This window comes from Adelges cooleyi, unplaced genomic scaffold (assembly GCF_023614345.1).
Source record: "Adelges cooleyi isolate 19-005CV unplaced genomic scaffold, UGA_ACOO_1.1 ACOO_flye_CR_arks_rails_tigmint_CR_PRNA_9, whole genome shotgun sequence".
NCBI classification, from domain to species: domain Eukaryota; kingdom Metazoa; phylum Arthropoda; class Insecta; order Hemiptera; family Adelgidae; genus Adelges; species Adelges cooleyi.
The window spans coordinates 350,064-369,883 of NW_026096579.1; the positions used below are offsets into that span (position 1 = coordinate 350,064).

Here is a 19,820-nt window from a genome sequence, read left to right on the forward strand (position 1 = left end):
TGCATGTGTTTAAACAAATCTAAACATATATGATATACATTTTAGTAGTTTATGTATGTAGTCGAGAGTAACGCTAGGTATTCTAAGTTTGTCTGTTTTATACTTATGTTTGATATATCTATTTGCCGTTGGTTCGTTCCATTATAACAATTTTCAGAAACAGAAAATATTTTATTTTAAAATGTTCAGTAAAGCGATACGATGTTGAAGTTGGTATGTATATTGCAGTGGTCTATAGTAATAGCTATTTTCCATAGCTGTGCTGCCGTTCATTCTACGTGTAATGAAAAAACATACCCTCAATGGTTTTTGTCCACGTTAACCTCATACGATTATGTTTCCGAGAAAAAAATAGAATTACCAGGTAATGGTTTACCGCTTTTAAGTTTGATTACTTTTAACTGACGTTAAATTGGGTTTATTACTTTTAAATATGGCACGGCTATAACTGAAATTATAACAGTATGCTTTTTACCATATTTAGCCGGCACGCCAATTCAGCTTTTTATGGTGATCAAACATGGCGCATCACATCCGTCGGAGGACTTTGAGCATAACTTTTATTTACATGAAAAAGAGTTTAAACGATTGAAATCTTTGAACAATGCTAAAATGTGTCCATCGGATAGCGAAGCGATTAAAAATTGGAAACCAAATTTTGATTGGGCCTTCAAACAAGGGTTAGTCGAACATGGCCGTTACGAGATAAGAGAGTTAGCAAAGAGGATTCAAAAAGCATTTCCAGACATATTTAACCAAACGTACGACTCGACGAACTATAATGTACGGTTTATCGAAGCGAAAGGGTGACCAATTATTTTCAACATTTTTGTTGACAACAATAATTATGATTGTAGGTATTGACAAGGAAGGAGGAAAAATGTCAAGAAACTGGGAAAATATTTTTGAAAACTATTTTCGAAACGTCGGACTTTGCTGATATTCCAGTGTGTGATGCAGACGACAGACTACTAATGGCAAGTAGAATGTACAATCGATGGTTTGTGAAGCCTATGCATTAAGTTTTATTATTTAAACTAGATTGATTCGCTTACCACGTGGCCAAATATACGAACACTGGACAGAAGTCCCGAATTGTCATATTTCGGGCGCGAATTTGTCGATGAAGTTGTTGAAAGTGTTGGAAACATACTAGGACTAGAATATGGACCAAGTTTCAGTAAGATTTTATAGTATAATCACAGAATAAACAGAAAGGAATCTCTAAGATTATCAAAAAACGGTCAGACATATTGAGAAATAGGCAGTGACGCGCAGAACTAGGATATTTCCTCGTTTTTAATTTTTCTGTGACTTATGGCTACACTGTTCATTTATTAAATGTCGTCAATGTCGTCGCCATTTCCCACGTTCGTTCAGTGAACTGTTTTGCCAGAATGGACGAAAAATGAGAATTTCCCTGCACCTATATCAGCACTGCCCATTCTCGATTCAAGATGTCGGACATGATTTTATCTCCTCCCATAAGAGCCCGTGTAAAAATTGAATAATTTCTCTTCTGCTTATTCTGTGGTATAATGCAGGGTGATCCAACTAACGTAAGACACTAATTTTCTCTGAAAATATGAATATTTTGAGAATTTTCTTTTCCCTAAACATTTAGGTACATATTTTACTAATTTTTTCAATATTTTTAAAATTTTTATCATCAATCCTTATAGGTCAAAATGGGGGATTTTTGGTTTATTAAAAGGCAACATATGTTTTTAACTACATAAATTTGTAGACAAAAAATTAAAAAATATGTTAGCGTTTGAATTTTCATGTATTTATTCATTTGTTATGACTTTATAAAGATTTGATTTTTTGCCTGTATTTCTTAATATTTTCAATCGTTACTACAACGACGAGTAGTTTTATTACTTCGAATAAAAATAGTTTTACGTGTTACTGTACTCTGTATCATAGTCAGATATAATAAATAACCAGTAATCTAAGTAATCTGTTTATAAGAACCGTTGGTCTATCATTATTTTAAAATCTTTATTGGTGACTTCCTAGTTGTTAGAATTTTATCGCCAATTGGACAATGCGAACATAAAACAGTTGTTGCCATTAAAAAAAAAAAAATTCCCCTTTTTGCCTTATAAGGGTTGATGATAAACATTTTCAAAATATTGAAAAATGTAGTAAAATATGTACCTACAAGTTTAGAGAAAATGAGTGTCTTACATTTGTTGGATCACCCTGTATATTTCTTAGTTTTCTTAAATTATCCAAATAACCTATAAACCAAATTGGACATATGCAATTTTTTTTTTTGTAACACAGGTGATACATCAGTTCAGATTGTTGCGATCATGCGCCATGGAGTGACATGGAAGTCTGACGAATTTTTCGAGCAATTGAAAAAGTATGATGATTATAGATTTAAAATTACCGCAAGAGCAGAAATGAGCTGGTCAGATATTAATTCCTTTCGACGATGGCTTTGCGATTTCCCCGAAAAAGAAATTAACGAGCACCGGTATAAAGTAGAAGCATTAGCTGGCCGCATTCTGCAAGCTTTTCCAAGCTTATTTAGTGAGCCGTATAATTCAAAAGACTATGAGGTAGAATGTGTCCTATTAAACATAATATAATAGAAGCTATATATCTTTTAATTAAACTATAGGTATCGAAAAGGCCAGAAGAAATATGTGAGGGTACCGGAAAAGTGTTTTTAAATTATCTTTTTAAAAACAAAAGTACTACTATCGAACCTGAATGGAACCATAATAACCAGTTACTGATGGTACGATGAATAATTGCACTTGTAGTTTTCCTTGTTTTTAATAATGATGAATAATTTAAATTAGGTGAATACACTCAATAAAAATGATTCGAGAGCTATTGCTGAATCTGAAAAACTCAAAAAAAGTGACGTTATAAAAAATGTTTTAAAAAGGATCGCAATCAAAATGGGACTTGAGCCTGGAGCACTTGACAATGGTAAACTCAATAGGAGCTATTTACATAACAAACTCTGATATCTGATATTCCCACCCACAACCCCATCTCCGTGTGATAACGCTTTTTTGGTAACACTTTATTCGGTTATGTGCCAGAGCTAAGACATGAAAATGTCAAAATAAATGTTATCTGAAAAAAAAAAATTGTTATTTTAATCAGTTATAGAAAACACAATGTTAAAATATATATTTGTCTAACAAACTTACTTTTATTTTCAGAACAAAAACTGAAGGAGGCGGTCTAAAAGGTGCATTTCATTTTGGAAACGCTTATAACATATTTAATATATATGCCATGCTGGGTCTACTCAAAGATGATGTTCCATTAACGGCAGATAACTACGAAGAAATGGCGGACCGTGAGTGGAGGAGTTCCTTGATGTCTCCATGGCTTGCGAACTTCATGGCTGTACTTTTCAAAAGCAATAGTGATGAATACAGAGTAGCGTTTTATTTCAACGAAAAACGTACAACCATAACGCTAAATAATGGCTCTCCATGTGAAGAATGTCCGTGGACCGAAATTGAAAAGCTGTTAAAGAAATATATTAATGACAATCAGTGTGTTTAGATTAACAACAAAACTTATTGTTTTTCCATTTTTAATCATTTTATTCTCAAGCTATTATAACATAATTGACAAACAAATTTTAAAAGATCTGTAGTAAAAACTATTTTTTTCTTATTTAAGTAAACCCCCTAAAAATAGTAAAATTAAAATGTAATTACCTGTTGTGTGTACAGAGTAAATAATTTAACAGTCTAATAAAATTTAATTTTCCAACAGAAATGCAATTTGTTCACATAAAGGTCTTAATATATGTACTAATTTTAAGTACACCCAGTTGAAATTATTTATTTTTCTAACATTGGGAATGACGTACCTATGTGGGAACACCCACCAATTGTTATAAACCCTTATGAATATTAGTGTTTTTCAAAAAATTCTGTAAGGCTTATGGCGAGTTTTATTTTACTTGGCAATATTGTATGGAATAACAATTATCGACGAGATAATGATATATAGTTATATAACAATTCGCATGTATAAAATTGTACTTTTTCGAAACGGTGGTGTAGTGTATGTCAACGGCCAATGCATAAAAACAAATATCTTATAGTAAACAAAAATGCTACTGTTTTAGTTACTAAGGTGTTTGCATTATGGAAAATGCGAGTAGGTTATATTTTGTTTTTGTGTTGTTTTTCTCGTTACGATTGAAAAGACAAGGTAGTTGTGAAATTATGAAATCAGAATGGAATTTTTATATACAGAAAAAAACTGCCGTACTTACAAATAATAAACGAGCACGAAGCACTAGAATTTACGAATATTAAAAACAATTGCTAGATACTTTTAAACAGCATTTATTTGTGCTATGTTTAAAGGTAAAAACTCCATACAACTTTAAAACTAATTCGACTATTTTTAAAAATATATTGAGCGTCGTAATTTTTCAGTTAAAAATTAAAAACGATTCAAAATTTGAAATAATTCTTAAGAATTTAAACGATTAATTTTAGATTTTCTTTCTTTGGGCATAAGTAACTCTATTTTAGCTTCGATGTGTTCCATACATGTTGAAGTATAAAACTTTTATACATAAATATACCCAACTCTGACTTTTAGGGTTTTAAATTTGAAAATTATATCGATTGTCTCGACTATCTGACGTTGAACTTTTTTTTATTGAGAAAAAAAGGAAAAATTATACTTTGACTGTACTCAATTTCTAGGTTGATATATGTGAGTGAATCAAAAGTCAAAAGGCATCCAAAAATGTTTTCATGAAATCTGTTAAATACGATTTATATTTTAAGCACATTATTGTTATTAGGTACAATGTTTTTATCGATGAAAGTATTTCTACCAGTAGAGATTTTTTTCTTTTGTTAACATGTGCGACGTATGTTCCATACAAATAAATGTCTTATAAGACATAATAATTTTATATTTTTTTAAGCAACATTTTCCTTTTGTAACGATGTTAAATTAAGTATCTGAAGTCTATGTAAAAATTCTTCGGTAAAATAGTAAGATGATTTTAATGCTTACCATGTCTGTAGTTCGTACACGTTTTATTTTTAGAAACTGAATATATTTTGTTTTTATGATTAACTAACTCAAATGACAAAATAGTCTCGGAGGCATTAAGGAAAATAAACTAAACTATAAAAAAAAGGTAACTAAGTAGGATTGTGCCAAATAAGGACGGCAAGGTCACAAGTCTATAAGAAAATTTAGGAATTATTACAATGCTGAAATAAATATTATCACCTTTTAAATAAACGCTTTGATACGAAGTATATGATAGGTAATAAAAGGGCAAAAATTTGAAGGCTTAAAACTACTTTAAAAATAATAAAATAAAAAGTATTCATCTGTTATCGTGTGATAATGGTCGTATGTGTTTCTGGAACGAGAAAGCATGGCGTTGTAGTTACTAATTGCTATAAAGATTCAAAGAGAAACAAAATGTAAGGTTTCAATAAGTGTACATTTATTGTTATAGATTGCTATGTAACAAGTATGTTTAAAAAAGTATCATTTAAATAAGATGTCACCATTATTTCGGTTTACTTTGGACAAAACGGGAATACTTCTATTTTTCTAGGTTAGTCACACTGTCAGAACGACAAATCGATTTTTCTATTTTGTCCATGAATGTCGCACACCTTTCAAAAACACCCAAAATTTTCTATTTATCATCTTATTATCAATCCGTCTACTTTAATCTGCTACTGCTCGGGGCCGAATGGTATGTAAATCCAAAGCTTGGATAATCTGTTTGTATGAAATCGTCAACAAGCCGTCTAAATGAATCCAATAGGTCGTTCGTTGGCGTTACCAAGTCAGGACTAGCATTAACTTGCTCGAGTTTCGTCCAGCAAAACGTAAAAAAAAACCAGAAGATCCTATCTGTGGTCTCGATCAGGATATCACGGACATCGTCGTTAGGGATGTCGCTGAAGTCATTGTTGAAAAATTCATCTAGTATTATTGACAGTTGGGCATTGAGCTCTTCAGTGTGCGGAGACAATCGGCGAAATACTATAAACGCGTGTTGTACGCGCAAAAAGACTGGATCCATCATCTCGATTGTTTCCAAAAGTGACTCGTAGAGGTGCCGTCCTTCTATGCTCATTTGGTAATTCAACAATTTGGCGAATACAACGGCGAAATTACATGTCGAGAAGTGATTGGCTTCTACGATTTTGTCTTGTAAATTGTCTTCGTTCACTATCGGTCCGTCCTGATAAGTCCGAAGCAAGTGATCCACCTTAAAATGTTGATTTCCGGAATTTGGCGTGTCTTTTGGCATGACTACAATTTCTAGTTCATCCAAATCGCGCCATCCGGGATTCGCCAGAAGCGCGTTCATCATATTCACATAGTTGGCGGTATTAGCGTTCACGGACATCGGGTACGAGAAAAACACTACAAAAGCACATAAACAAGAAAAACCGTACATTTTAAAAAAAAAATTGTTTGAAACGCAACACGGTTTTCTTTTGCAAACGCAAGATTCAATCGTTTAACTAAATTATAAAGTCGAGTTGACACTGCTGGCACTATACTAGTCACTACGAGTATTTATAATAGAATTTAATGATATAAATCATTTATGTAATTTAAGTTCTTGATTTTAAACCCTAATGGCGTAGGCCGACGATAAATATTTACATTTAAACACATGTCACTGTATCTAACGTTCAAATATTTTTTTTATAATGATTAAAAGCACTAAAAAAAACAAAAACACTATTACTATACAATTTTTTATATTTATTATTGGATGACTTATCGAGCACTTATGTTTTTTTTTTTTTAGTAATATTATTTTATTTCAAATGGGTTATGACTTAAAATAGACAAAGTACATTATCCTAAACTTCTTTCTTTCTGTAACTAAAATAAAACCGTCTTTCTAATAATTAGGTCATAATCGATAAGAACTTTTTATTTTTTTTTTATATGTAGAATAAATTATAATCACATTTGTGTATAATTTCTGTTTTTTCTGTATGACTACAACAAATGCATAATGATATCACTTTCAAATAAACGCTTCGACGCGAATCTATCAGATCGCATAATAAACCAAAACCGTGAGTGTAAATCCATTCGGGTAAAATTGGTTTTATATTTAATCTATCTGAAAAATCATTTTTAGGAACAACAAATAATGTGAAAACTTAAAAACAACAATATGTATAATATTGTTATAAAAACTAATAGTATTATATGAACCTACATCAAACAAAAAAAATAAATTGTCGTATAAATACATGCGAGTTAATTGCGGCTGATATATGTTTTTTTAATAATTATTATTTCAGCTCCGTGGGACTGATGCAATATATATATTATACTTGCAACAATTTGGAAAATAACAAAACATGTAAACGCCTTTTTACGATATGAACATGTATACAATGAGTGTTTTTATACCGAATCCTACAACAACATTTCCTAGCGTGGCATAATATACCGTAGTTATAATAAACATAATAAAGTTTATAAAACACATTTGAAAACGGTTCACGTCGTGTAGGTAAATTTTTCGATACATTATCTCGTAATCATAATCAGTTTTGAAAACTATCACTGAAACTTAATTCAGAACTATTGTGTTCAAAATCCATTTTAAAAACTGACAGTCTAAAATATAGGTTAGATTCATCATGGAAGGCGGTATTTTCCGTCTATAATATAATTTTAATTCAACAATAAAATAGAAATAATACTTTAAAAACTAACAGTATCGTGAGACCTAAAATACAATCTTCATTAGTTGTCCCAATTTCTCTACTAACGGAAATACTTATTTGAACAACCCCAACCCATCCGAAATCTCTTGTTATGTTCCTATCACAGCCTTTACCGTTGGATTTAATTTAGACGTTTGACTTCTACTAAATATATTCAATATATATGTGATAATTTTTATTCGTATTTTTAAGTATAACAAATTTATTTAAACAAAACGCATATAAAATATGATAATTGTTGACCTCTAATATTGTTAGTACAGGATAATAATTAGATACTTTATAAAAATTAAATGATATGTGAGATGTATAGCTATTTATTGGGGTTTATAAACTCAATTGGTCGTACACAAAACATATTTTATGATAGGTATGTATTATGTTATATTAGATTAAGAATAAAACGAATAAAAATGGAGAAACAATTAGTTTTGTTGTCAACCTAAATACACTGATTGTCATTAATATATTTCATTAACAACTTTTCAATTTCGGTCCACGGACACTCTTCACACGGAGACCCGTCATTTAGCGTTATGGTCGTATGTCTTTCGTTGAAATAAAACGCTACTCTGTATTCATCACTATTGCTTTTGAAAAGTACAGCCATGAAGTTCGCAAGCCATGGAGACATCAAGGAAGTCCTCCACTCACGGTCCGCCATTTCTTTGTAGTTATCTGCCGTTAATGAAACATCATCTTTGGCTAGACCCAGCATGACATATACAATAAATATGTCATCAGCGTTACCGAAATGAAAAGCACCAATAGGACCGCGTTCTTCAGTTTTTCTTCTGAAAGTAGATTAGTTAGACAAACGCATTATTTAAAATGTGGTTTTCTATAATTGGTAAAAAAAAAAAATTTGATTTGATAATTATTATACTCGAAAGATTCTAAAAGACTTCTGGCCATAGGACAAGCTTTTTGTAAGTTTGAAGGATTTCCATAACCAGCAGTATAGTACCATAATAGATCGTCGATGTATTCCAATGCCTGAATTAATGTGTAAACATCGATTTAAACATAGTATAATAATGATTCATAAAATATAATACTTACTTTAAGATCTTTTCGGCAGAATATCCTGCACAACGCGGGAAATGATTGGTCCTCATAAGATCTTTCAAAGCGACACACATCATATGCATAGTTAATAAAACCAAAACCAAAACCACTTTAATAGGATATCAAAGTTTGTTACATAAAGAATGTTTGTTGCGTTTACCATCACCAAGTGCTCCAGGTTCAAGCCCCATTTTGATTGCAACCCTTTTTAAAACATTTTTTATGTCGTCACTTTTTTTGAATTTTTCAGATTCAGCAATATCTTCCGAATCATATGTATTCAGTTTATCCATCTAATTTAATAAATGCATCGTTATTAAAATAAGGAAAACTTCAAATGCAATTAACCGTTACCATTAATAACAGATTACTATGCTCCCATTCGGGTACGCTGGTAATGCTATTGTTTTTAAAAAGACCTTGCAAAAACATTTCTGCAGTATCCTTGCAAATTTGCTCTGGCCTTGACGATACCTATAATTGAAATATGAGGAATAGCTTCTATAATATTATGTTTAATAGTACCCGTTGTACCTTATAGTTTGCAGAATTGAACGGTTTGCTAAATAAGTTTGGAAAAGCTCTCCGAATGCGGTTAGCTATGTCTTCTATTCGATAACGGTAAACATTGTCTTTGCTATTTCTGTGGTAATCTTTGATATACCAACGCCAACTTCGAATGGAGTTAATATCATGCCAGCACATTTGTGCTCTTGCGGTAATTTTGTATTTATAAACATTATAACGTGTCCATTCATTAAGAAAGTCGTCCGATGGCACTGTCATGTTATGCCGCATGACCGCAAAAAACTGAACTGGTGTATCACCTATGTTACAAAACAAATTGCATGAACTAAACTGTTGTCTAATTTAGTTCATAGATTGTTCAGACAATTGGAAACAAAGAAGTACAAGTGGTTCTGTACTTACTCCGTGTTTTTTTAATTTCATCAGAGGAAACCAATCTGTATGCTGTCATCGTGAAAAAAAACCAATACGGATTGGATTGGGAATAAGATGGATAATTTATATCGATACCCAACCCACAACTATATTCGTGTATATATTTTTCCAATTTTTTTTTTATTTCTGACCACAAACATACTTCACACGTAGACCCGTCATTAAGCGTTATGGTCATACGTTTTTCGTTGAAATGAAACGCTACTCTGTACTCTTTATTGTCATTCAAGAAAAGTACAGCCATAAAGTTTGCGGCCAATGGAGCCATTAAGGATGTTCTCCACTTGCGGTCTTTCATGTTTTAGCTTCGATGCAAAGCGAGAAGGTATTGGTTTTACTCTGATGTGGGCTTTTTTTTTCGCTGTATACCCTGTAACTTTTTTAATACTTGACCAATTCCTTCGAATAGCAACTCTATTAATCACAAATTTTGTCTAGTTGGTACTTTGGGGGGGTAAAAGTTGAAAAAGTTTAACTCTTCACAGACGAAAGTTGAAAAAACCAAAAAAAAACCGTACGAGTTTTTATGTTAGAACTTTTAATGGCTATAATTTCGAGAAAAAGAGTCGGATCGAGTTGAAATGTATAGGAAATAATTATTTGGTATGCCCGCACACGTCAGTTGTGTCAAACTTAAACTATACCCATTTCTCACCCCCCCAGGGGGGGTACAAGTTTTTTTGTTTTTCGGGGTTTTTAGCGGTAGTTTTAAAACTTTTGTGTTGAAAATTTGCCAGTAGTTGGAACTCATATGTACCCATAACATATTAAACGGGAAAAAAATTCGGCACTACAGTTTTTTTTTTAATTGCCGGGAAACAGTGTTTTCGCAGATTTCGTATATTTTAACAAAAACACCTAAAATCTTTAAAAAAAATTGATCAAATCATTAAAACAATTTTATGTATATCTATGCAGAATGATACTATTAGGTTTTGTGCTCAAGTACCACTTTTTACTTAAAGTTTACTCAAATTCAATTTTTTTTTTTTTTTTTTTTTAACTAAAAACCCGGTGTACCAGATGTGAGAAACAAACAGACACTAAAAACTATCAGTTGGTAACGTCTATCCGTTTTATGATAGGTTAGGGCCCAACGGTCGGTATCATTATATTGTGTTTATTACATGATATCACAGACGACTAAATCGTGTAACTGATTATAGTAGACACACGATTTATTGGGAAAAAAACCTATCCGTGAACTTATTAAGACACTTAATGATTCTGATACGACAAAACCGCTGTTGTTATCTCGTAATTTTATCGCCTGCGTTATATTACCGTACCGAAGGTCAACTATGAGTATAAAAGGTCCAACTACCTGCTAGCAATGAAGAGGTCTGTTGTTTTTTGTATTCAGATTAAGTGTTGGTTTTTATGCAGTATACCGCCTCAAAATGTATTTTTTATTACACAATTTTTTTAAAGGAAAACTAATGTTCTGTATATTGTTATACTGTTATTCATTTAAAGAGATTCACGCTTGATTGTTTAAATTGTCTAATATTAGATAATCTGCTTCGTGCTAATTTTAATTTTTTAGTTTATCAACTTGTAGCTCTAATTTCGTGTAAAATATTTCATTATTTTATTACTATGTACTATTACTATTAAGATAAATTTTAATAATAATTAAGTCATAAATGATAATACTTTATTTTATGACTAGATCAAATCTCGTGAACGTTTAACATCATGATACTGCTCTTATGCTATTATTAAAAAAACACAATTTTTAAAATCTCCATAATAGGTTATTGTTAAATAACAGGCAACAGCCGACCGCTAGTGGCTATACACGTTAGTAATATTTAACTAATAAGTAATATATGTAGGTAAAATTTATTGTTTTCTCCATCACAGTACCAGTATACGATTTATTTTAATTTAAATGTAAGAAAATCGATTTTTCTTTAGAAAATAACAAGAAATTAATATACAGGATGAGGCAGTAAAACGGCGATTTTCTAATGTATTTAAATGGTAAAACCCGTTTCACTATCCCACCCTTTACATTTTAAGGATCTATGAAAAGGTTTTTTTAGTTGCATTTTATTTTGTACATTGTCAATCTAGTAAAATAGAAGTATAATATAGCTTTGAAATAATATAATCTATGAAGTATAAATAGTTTGTGTGAGATTGCTTTAATGGAAGTATATAATACATAAATATTAATTTTATTGAGAATAAGCGATTATAATTTAAACTATGGAGTACAAACGATTGGAACATGAATCGTCGACCATTCCAACAAAATATAACAAGACATTGTATATGTGTATTTGGTCCACTAAGTTTTTGCAAAAAAAAAAAAAACCAGTACAGTGGGGTCGGTGCATAGTGGGGACGGAACATAGTTGGGTCGGGGCATATTGGGGACGGGGAGGTCACAGGTTTACAGGAATTTTTAAATCTGAAAGTGATAAAATCACTTTCGAAAAAACGCTTCGATGCAAATCGGTAGTTAGTATTTTCAAGCCAGTACAGTCCAAACCAAGCACAGTATAAACCAGCAAAGTTAGAAAGTCTTAAATGAAGGTTCTGTATTTACAAATGAGCATCAAAGCGTTTATTTGAAAGCGATTTTATTCAATTTTATCACTTTTATTTATAATAATTCTTGTAGACCTGTAACCTCTCCGTTCCCTCATTGCTTTGATTACATTATGCCAATACTCTACTGTACTAGTCCTCTTGGATAAAAATACTACTATCGACAGATTTGCATAGAAGCGTTTAATGAACAGTGATTTTCACACTTAGCATGAACTTAGAACATTTATGTATTTTCAAGGGAGGACGGCTAAAGAAATATCTCTCCCCCAAAATTTTCTTTAGCCGCCTTCCCTTGAAAATATATAAATGGTCTACGTTCATGCTAGGTGTGTATGTGAAAATAAATAGTCATCTGAAACTGGTTATCGACCAGTCAACAATTTTAGTATACTATTCTCAATTTAAAAAGTTAATAAAATATGTACGTGACCTTTTAAGTTTCAAAAATTGCCAGCAAAAAAAGAAAGTTGGGATGAGGTAAAACCAAAAAATAATTGTGAAAAATTGAGATCACATTGTATAAAAAAATTATGAAAAAAATAATTTTAATGAGATATTGAGTTGTACACGATAAGTGGATCACCCTGTATCTATATATAGCTGAGGATGATAGTTCATATGCAAGACATTTACCCTGGTCTATATTTTATTTTTCTTCTAGTTTTCGATTATTTCGATATTTTATTTAAATACAATTAGTAGCCAGAGCAGTATGTTGAGAGTAGATAATACATTTTATGCAATTGTTCACATTGTTTTCAACATTATGTTATATTGTGGTACGATGTCTGACTGATCAGCTAAATCTATATGTATAATAAAGCCAGTACAGTCAGATTACACTGATAAAATTACTTTCAACTAAACAATTTGATTCGAATCTGTGGTCAGTAGGTTCAAACCAAGCATAGTATAAACCAGCACACTAAGAAAGTTGTATAAGTAAATAGAAGTAGTAAGTTAATTTCGGGCAGGGGAAAGGCACAAGACATATTCATGTTCCAATATGTTTCCTTCAAGGGAAAGATGGTACTGGTTTTTTTACTTTTCTTTTAGAATTTACATCGAGTTCTGAATTTAATATGCCAAATTTGCGGTTGGTAGTTGCAGAAAATAACAATTATCAATTTAAGTGGAGATAGTCTATATTAATATTGACCATACTGAAAACAAATGATTAAAAAATGTAAATAAGCTTCTTAGGTATTTAAATAATTATATTGTAAATCAACAAATATAAATATACACATATATTTGTTATAATTATACGAGTAAGTAAATAGTAGTATTAAGTTAGTTGCGGGCAGGGAAAAGGCACAAGACATATTCGTGTTAGAATGTGTTTCCTTCAAAGGAAAGATGATACTTGTTTTTTTACTTTTCGTTTTGAATTTACTTCGAGTTCTTAGGCTATCAGAATTAATACATAGACCGGGTTTAATGTAACCGGAGAAAATCCACCTTGACATTATTGGTAGGCTTCTACACCCGTGTATTTCCTATCGATAATAACTCTAAATTAGTAGAATATTACACATATCTGGATTTTTTATAAACATATGTATTTTTAATGGCTTATATGTTTTGAAGTAATTTATTTTTGGTGTTAAGTAAAAACAAGTTTATTTATTAATGCCCTTCAAGATGCATATTATGATTAGTGTATTAAATTGGATAATTTGGTATCGCCTTTATTAATTGTGTAACTGTTAGTATAAAAGTATTTGCTGGGGTTGGTTTCTTTTTTTAACCGATAAATTTGAACACAGGAAGCTTCATATTTTTTTTAGTTTAAAACGAAAACACGATATTATTTAAACAATTCACATGTACTAAGAGACCTCTGTCCCTCGGAATATGCCTCGTTATTTATAAGGTAGATTGATAAATCATTATAACCATACAAGAGCCGCAATTTATTTAGATAACAATTTATTAAGTTGTGTTTTCTGATTTATCAAGCTAGCTTCTAAATAACAAGGCATATTCCGAAGGGCAAAAACCTCTCAATCTAAGTTGTAATACACGAGCAGAAAAATATTTTACACGTGCATTGTTCAAATAATAACGTGTTTTCATGTTATACTACAAAAATATGAAGGTTAACTGTGTACAAATTTATCGGTTTGAAAAAAACAAAAAGTAGGAAATATTATACTATCAGCAACACAGTTTGTAAAAGCGATACCAAATTATCCAATTTAATATATTATACATAATATTATGCTTCTTGATGGGGTACTATCAATTAAGCTTGTTAGAACTTAACACTCATAATATATTATTTCAAACCATGTACAAATACATGGTTTTAGAAAAATCCAGATATGTATAATGTTCTGATGACTAAGGCTTAACTGATTTTGTTCTTGTAAAAAAAAAAAAAATTAAAACATGATAAAGTTAATTTATGCTTATATAAACAAGAACGATTTGCTTAAAACTTCCCAAAAGTCCTAACTCATAACTTCAACATGTTTTTATCAGTTTTTTTTATCTGTGACTTCTGGAGTTACCTTACAAACAAGAATAATCCCTTCCCCCCAATCTATATAATATAAAAATTTTAAAGTTTAAATCCCGATTTTGGAGAATTTATATCTTTACAATAAGATTTAAAACCAAAATTAAAAATGTACTACAAATCATGCATCAAACAAGTATTGAATAATGTCTACTAGTTTTTAAAATAATTGTCAATTAACGTATTTTAGAGTACCTACGCTTAGTTTAGAGTTGTTTTCGATAGAATATACACAGGTGTGAAGGCCTCTTAATGATGTTAAGATGAATTTTCTTCGGTTACTTTAAACACAGTCTACGTTTTAATTCTGATAGCCTATGAACTCGAAGTAAATTCAAAATGAAAATGAAAAACACAAGTACTTTCCTTCCTTTGAAGGAAACACGAATATGTCTTGTGCCTTTTCCCTGCCCGCAACTAAATTACTACTACTATTTACTTACTTGAATAATTATAACAAATATATGTGTATATTTATATTTGTTGATTTACCATATATTATTATTTAAGTATCTAAGAAACTTATTTATATATTTTAATCATTTGTTTTCAGTGTGGTTAAAATTAATATTTACTACCAACCGCCAATTTGGTGTAGGTATTCAACTATTGTAGTCAATCAGTCTATACCAATTTCATCAATACATTGCTGAATGTTAAGAAATATTCAAATTTTCTGTAAATTTATAGCAATTTTATTCTAAGGTAAAATATATAAGATCATCAATTTTCAATAGTTTAGTTAGTTGCTATAAATTCGTCATTCATTAATTATAATAATTTTTTTTTTGGTTACTGTGGCACACTAATGCCGATAACTGTTTTCCTATAAGTCAGTAAGAAGAATAAGTTGGACTCACAAATTCAAATCAAATATTAGTCCAATATACATTTAGATATTATTCGGCTAAAAAATAAATTCAATAAAATAATATAAAAATACTTTATCATATTAAAAGTGACATAAAGTTTTTAAATTTTAAGTATTTTAACACACATATACTTAGCATATCTATATGTATAATAATAATTACAATTAACTATTGATCCTACTTTAAATATGGGATAATATAGAGACAGAGTGAATTTCTAGCAGGAAGAACTAAATCGGCCCAACTAAATGATTACAGGAACACATATGAGTTAGTTATTTCAACTACAAATTTATTGTGACCCGTTAATAACCAGACATTTAGTTGGACATAATTTGTATTTTAGGAGTTAATTATTTACTTAAATTATTAGCTCTCACAAGGTAAATTTTGTGCCTTACATGTTTTGTTATTTGAACGGGTTTCTTTGTAAGAAACTTATTCATCAATGATACTCTGACTTGAGACTCTGTTTATTAATATATTTAACATTTTGGCTTATTGGGATCTAATAATATCGGAAACATTTCAAATATTTTGTACAACGCTAACCAAATTTGTCTTTTACTAGACATATATTTTACCCGTCTCTCTAAATATTGTGCCAAATATATTATTTTATTTGAACGGTTTTCTTTGTAAGAAACTTATTCATTAATGCTTTTCTGATTCAAAGATCTGTATAATAATATATTTAATATTTTGACTTATTTGGTCCTAATAATATCAGGAATATTTGAAATATTTGACAATTTTTTCATACAACGCTTACCAAAATTGTTTTTTTGCTAGCGAAATATTTTGTCTGCCTCTGGTGTTTATTAGAAACATAAACGTTCTGTTTTTTACAAATAGCATTGCCTTTGCGTCATAATTTACTAAAACTGTTTTTATATAGTTTGAATAATATTTGTTAAATAAAATATATTATATCCATTTAAGTTTTGTTCAAAACATAATGGTTTCTAAAATACTTAATTGTCAATGTTTTTAAAATGGAAAACTAAAAGATACAATTATAAAAAAAAAAATATTTTTATATACTTAATGATTTATTGGTTTTTGTTGACATAAAATATACTTCATATAGGTATTTTTACAATTGATTTTTGTACCTTCCTCCAACACAGGAAATGTTACATAATTGGTCCAACTTAAACTATGAAATAATATAGTGACACAATCAATTTCTAGTTGTACGTACTAAATAAATAATTGGCCCAACTAAATGTTAACACTGTAACGTGTCTGTTTGGCTAGTTGGCTAAGCTAGGCCGAAACGACAGTCGATTGGATTAAATTAGTGGACCCGAAGACGGGATGGATGGCTAGGCCGTATCTACACTTAAATATCCCTAAAGTATCCATTGTAAATTTGCTATATAGCCTGAGGAGCTTAACAGGCGATCGTACCTTAAAACAACTTAACTCTCAAGGGTGCAGCGAAACGAAAACAGGTTTATTAAATAAGTAAAACTATTTACATATATATATTACTCCTTTACCTGGATCCTAAAGCGTTCTCTGTAGTTAGTCCAGATAATGGCGGAGTTGAACGGACACACGAGTACTGGTAAAGTTAAAACAATTATAAAAAAATAAGGTAACGTGAAATAATAAGTAATGGCTTTAGAATAATTAGGTCTTGGTCCGAAGATGGTAGTAAGTCAACTAACTGGGCATCGGTGCCCCTGGCATTGTCCCGTACTTCTGTTGTCTCCCCTTCCTATAATGGCTTACATGCTAATCGGGGTAAACTGCTAATAATGCACATTTTGTGGCGAGTTTTAACGGGTGGCAAGATGTGACCGTTACAGCTGCTTCTCCCCTAATGAGGTCTGACCTCAGACCTAAGTTATACAAATGAAAATGGGTACTAAGAAAAATAAATAAGATATGTACAAATACCCTGAAAATAAAGGTTATTAAGCTAAGGCCCCACTGAGAGCGTTTTGCGTTTTTGCGATAGCTTGTAGCGTGTTGGCGATTTAGCGATTTTATCAACAGTATAGAAATAAATATGTAGTGTCCCCACTGACCGCGTGTAGCGTTTTACGATTTTAGCTACACGCGTGAGAATCGCTGAAAAAACAAAATTGTTTGATTTTCGGCGATTAACCGCTGTTAAAATGGTATCATCGTCGGTTCTGTCAGAACAAATTGCTGCTGCTGTATACCTACAAGAGCCCATATGGAATCCGAGACACCCATACCACAGAAATCGAAACACAGTCCTGAGATGTTGTAGGTCTGTTATTTTGACCTTTGGTTAGTTTCAACAATCAACCATCCCTTATCTTGTCGTTTTCATTGAAAAACTTGTAGGTCAACCCTCTATAAAATAACTAGTAGTGTTCTCAAAGTCTTAATAAGCTACTAGTGGTTGTCTTATTCTTATTCCACATAAAAAGGTAATATGGGAGAAATATGGGCTACATTATATTGTTATTGTTTAAAATATTTTGAGTTAAGTTGGCTAAGCAACGCATACAAGATAACTGAAAACAACTATAAAAGAAAAATTCATTGTATGTTTATCTCACAATATATATGTGTAATTACGTTAATCCTAATGATAATGATGAAAAACGTTGCTAAAAATAATTTATCATATACATTCACCATCTTAAGTGCTGCTTATCTGCGTGCTTAAAAAAAATACTTCATTTAACTTATACAAAATAAAACAATAATAATAGTAAAATAAAATAAATTTTATAAAATGTTTATAAAAGAAACAGAAAAGAAGACTAACAGAGAAACGCTTAGTAGTCGAAAAAATATCGGACCCAGGGTAATTTACACGACGATAAAAAAACAATAATACCTTTGACCTTAAAAAAATATTGAAGTCGTGTTACTTGCGCGTTAGATTAAGTCAGTAGGTCAAGTTATATTTATTTATTTTAATATTTATACATAATAAATGAAAATTACTTGTATTAGTAAATTTGTCGTGAAAACGACAATTTTAAATATAATAGTTTTGAATTATTTGTTGATCTGGGGACCATTTGGGTGCCTGAAACTCATTTAGTTATTAAAACATGTGCCGTAAAACAATAACAATAACATATATGTATACATTTAAATAAGGTATGTTTATGAAATATCATAAAGCATTATCCATCATTCTTAATATTAATTTTATTTTTAAAAGTTTATCCCTTAGATTTAATTAATATAAAATGAGTAATCGTTATTTATATAAGTTCTATCATAAATAAATTTCAAAATTCCTTCATACGTTAATAATATATCAAATGGGTAATTATTATTTAATGTTTTATATATAATAGAATATAACACCAACCTACTTAAACGGAGTACAGCTAATTTGCTGATTATCATATTCATTTTGATTCTACGCAAAATAAATAAAGTACAATTATGTAGTAAATAAATTAAAACGTTTCATTAAATTGTCATTAAAAAAAAAATACACTGTGTAAAGCGACACTAATTTGATTATTAACCCACATAAAAATCGGTGATCAGCCAAGAAAACCATAATGCCAAATAGATCAAGTAAAAATGGACGGAGTTAATCCAAACTGGCCACAAAATAAATAACTCAAAGAGCCTAACAGATGTAGTGCACTACTTTTTTTTTTTTCGAAAGTCGATCCGCTCTAATAGAAACAAACTTGGCTACTTTTTGCTCTAGCAGATCGTAATAACCAATTCCGAATTCTAACTTGTCTCGTATAAATGTGGTGTCAATTTGGCAAACATGTGGCAAATAAAATGTGGTGGCATTAAATTCTAACTGATGATAGCGGTAAAAATAGCAGAAGAATGGCAATGTTAAAATATATAATTTTACTTAAATCGCATCGTATAAAGTATGTAAATGAAATTTGATTTAAATATCTCAAAAAATAATTTGAGCACCGCTTTAAAATTTTACGTTTGGCCAGCGTATTTATCAGCTTCAGAAAAGCGACAATCGCTACTTATAGACACCCGGGCCCTGGGTGCTACAAGCCCATTCGAGAGATACGTTTCGTGTCCAGTTTAACAAAGGTCTAAAAAAGTAATGTAGAAAAGACTTTCTACACCTAAAGCTCTAGTACTCTACATCTA

At 30.6% G+C, this 19,820-nt stretch overlaps 1 protein-coding gene and 1 long non-coding RNA gene across 2 annotated transcripts; both read right to left on the reverse strand.

The window, feature by feature from the left end:
- Positions 1–8,183: 8,183 nt before the first annotated feature.
- On the reverse strand, positions 8,184–8,896 carry LOC126846459 (multiple inositol polyphosphate phosphatase 1-like). The gene is made up of 3 exons (XM_050585869.1): positions 8,808–8,896; positions 8,632–8,741; positions 8,184–8,539 (listed from the first exon to the last, which is right to left on the reverse strand). The coding sequence occupies exons 2-3, from the start codon at positions 8,658–8,660 to the stop codon at positions 8,188–8,190; spliced, it is 381 nt and encodes a 126-aa protein (XP_050441826.1). The 5' UTR covers positions 8,661–8,741; positions 8,808–8,896; the 3' UTR covers positions 8,184–8,187.
- An 87-nt stretch (positions 8,897–8,983) lies between these two features.
- On the reverse strand, positions 8,984–17,387 carry LOC126846460 (uncharacterized). The gene is made up of 4 exons (XR_007686884.1): positions 17,240–17,387; positions 9,348–9,640; positions 9,168–9,287; positions 8,984–9,106 (listed from the first exon to the last, which is right to left on the reverse strand). It is a non-coding gene; the product is annotated as an uncharacterized LOC126846460 (long non-coding RNA).
- Positions 17,388–19,820: the final 2,433 nt, after the last annotated feature.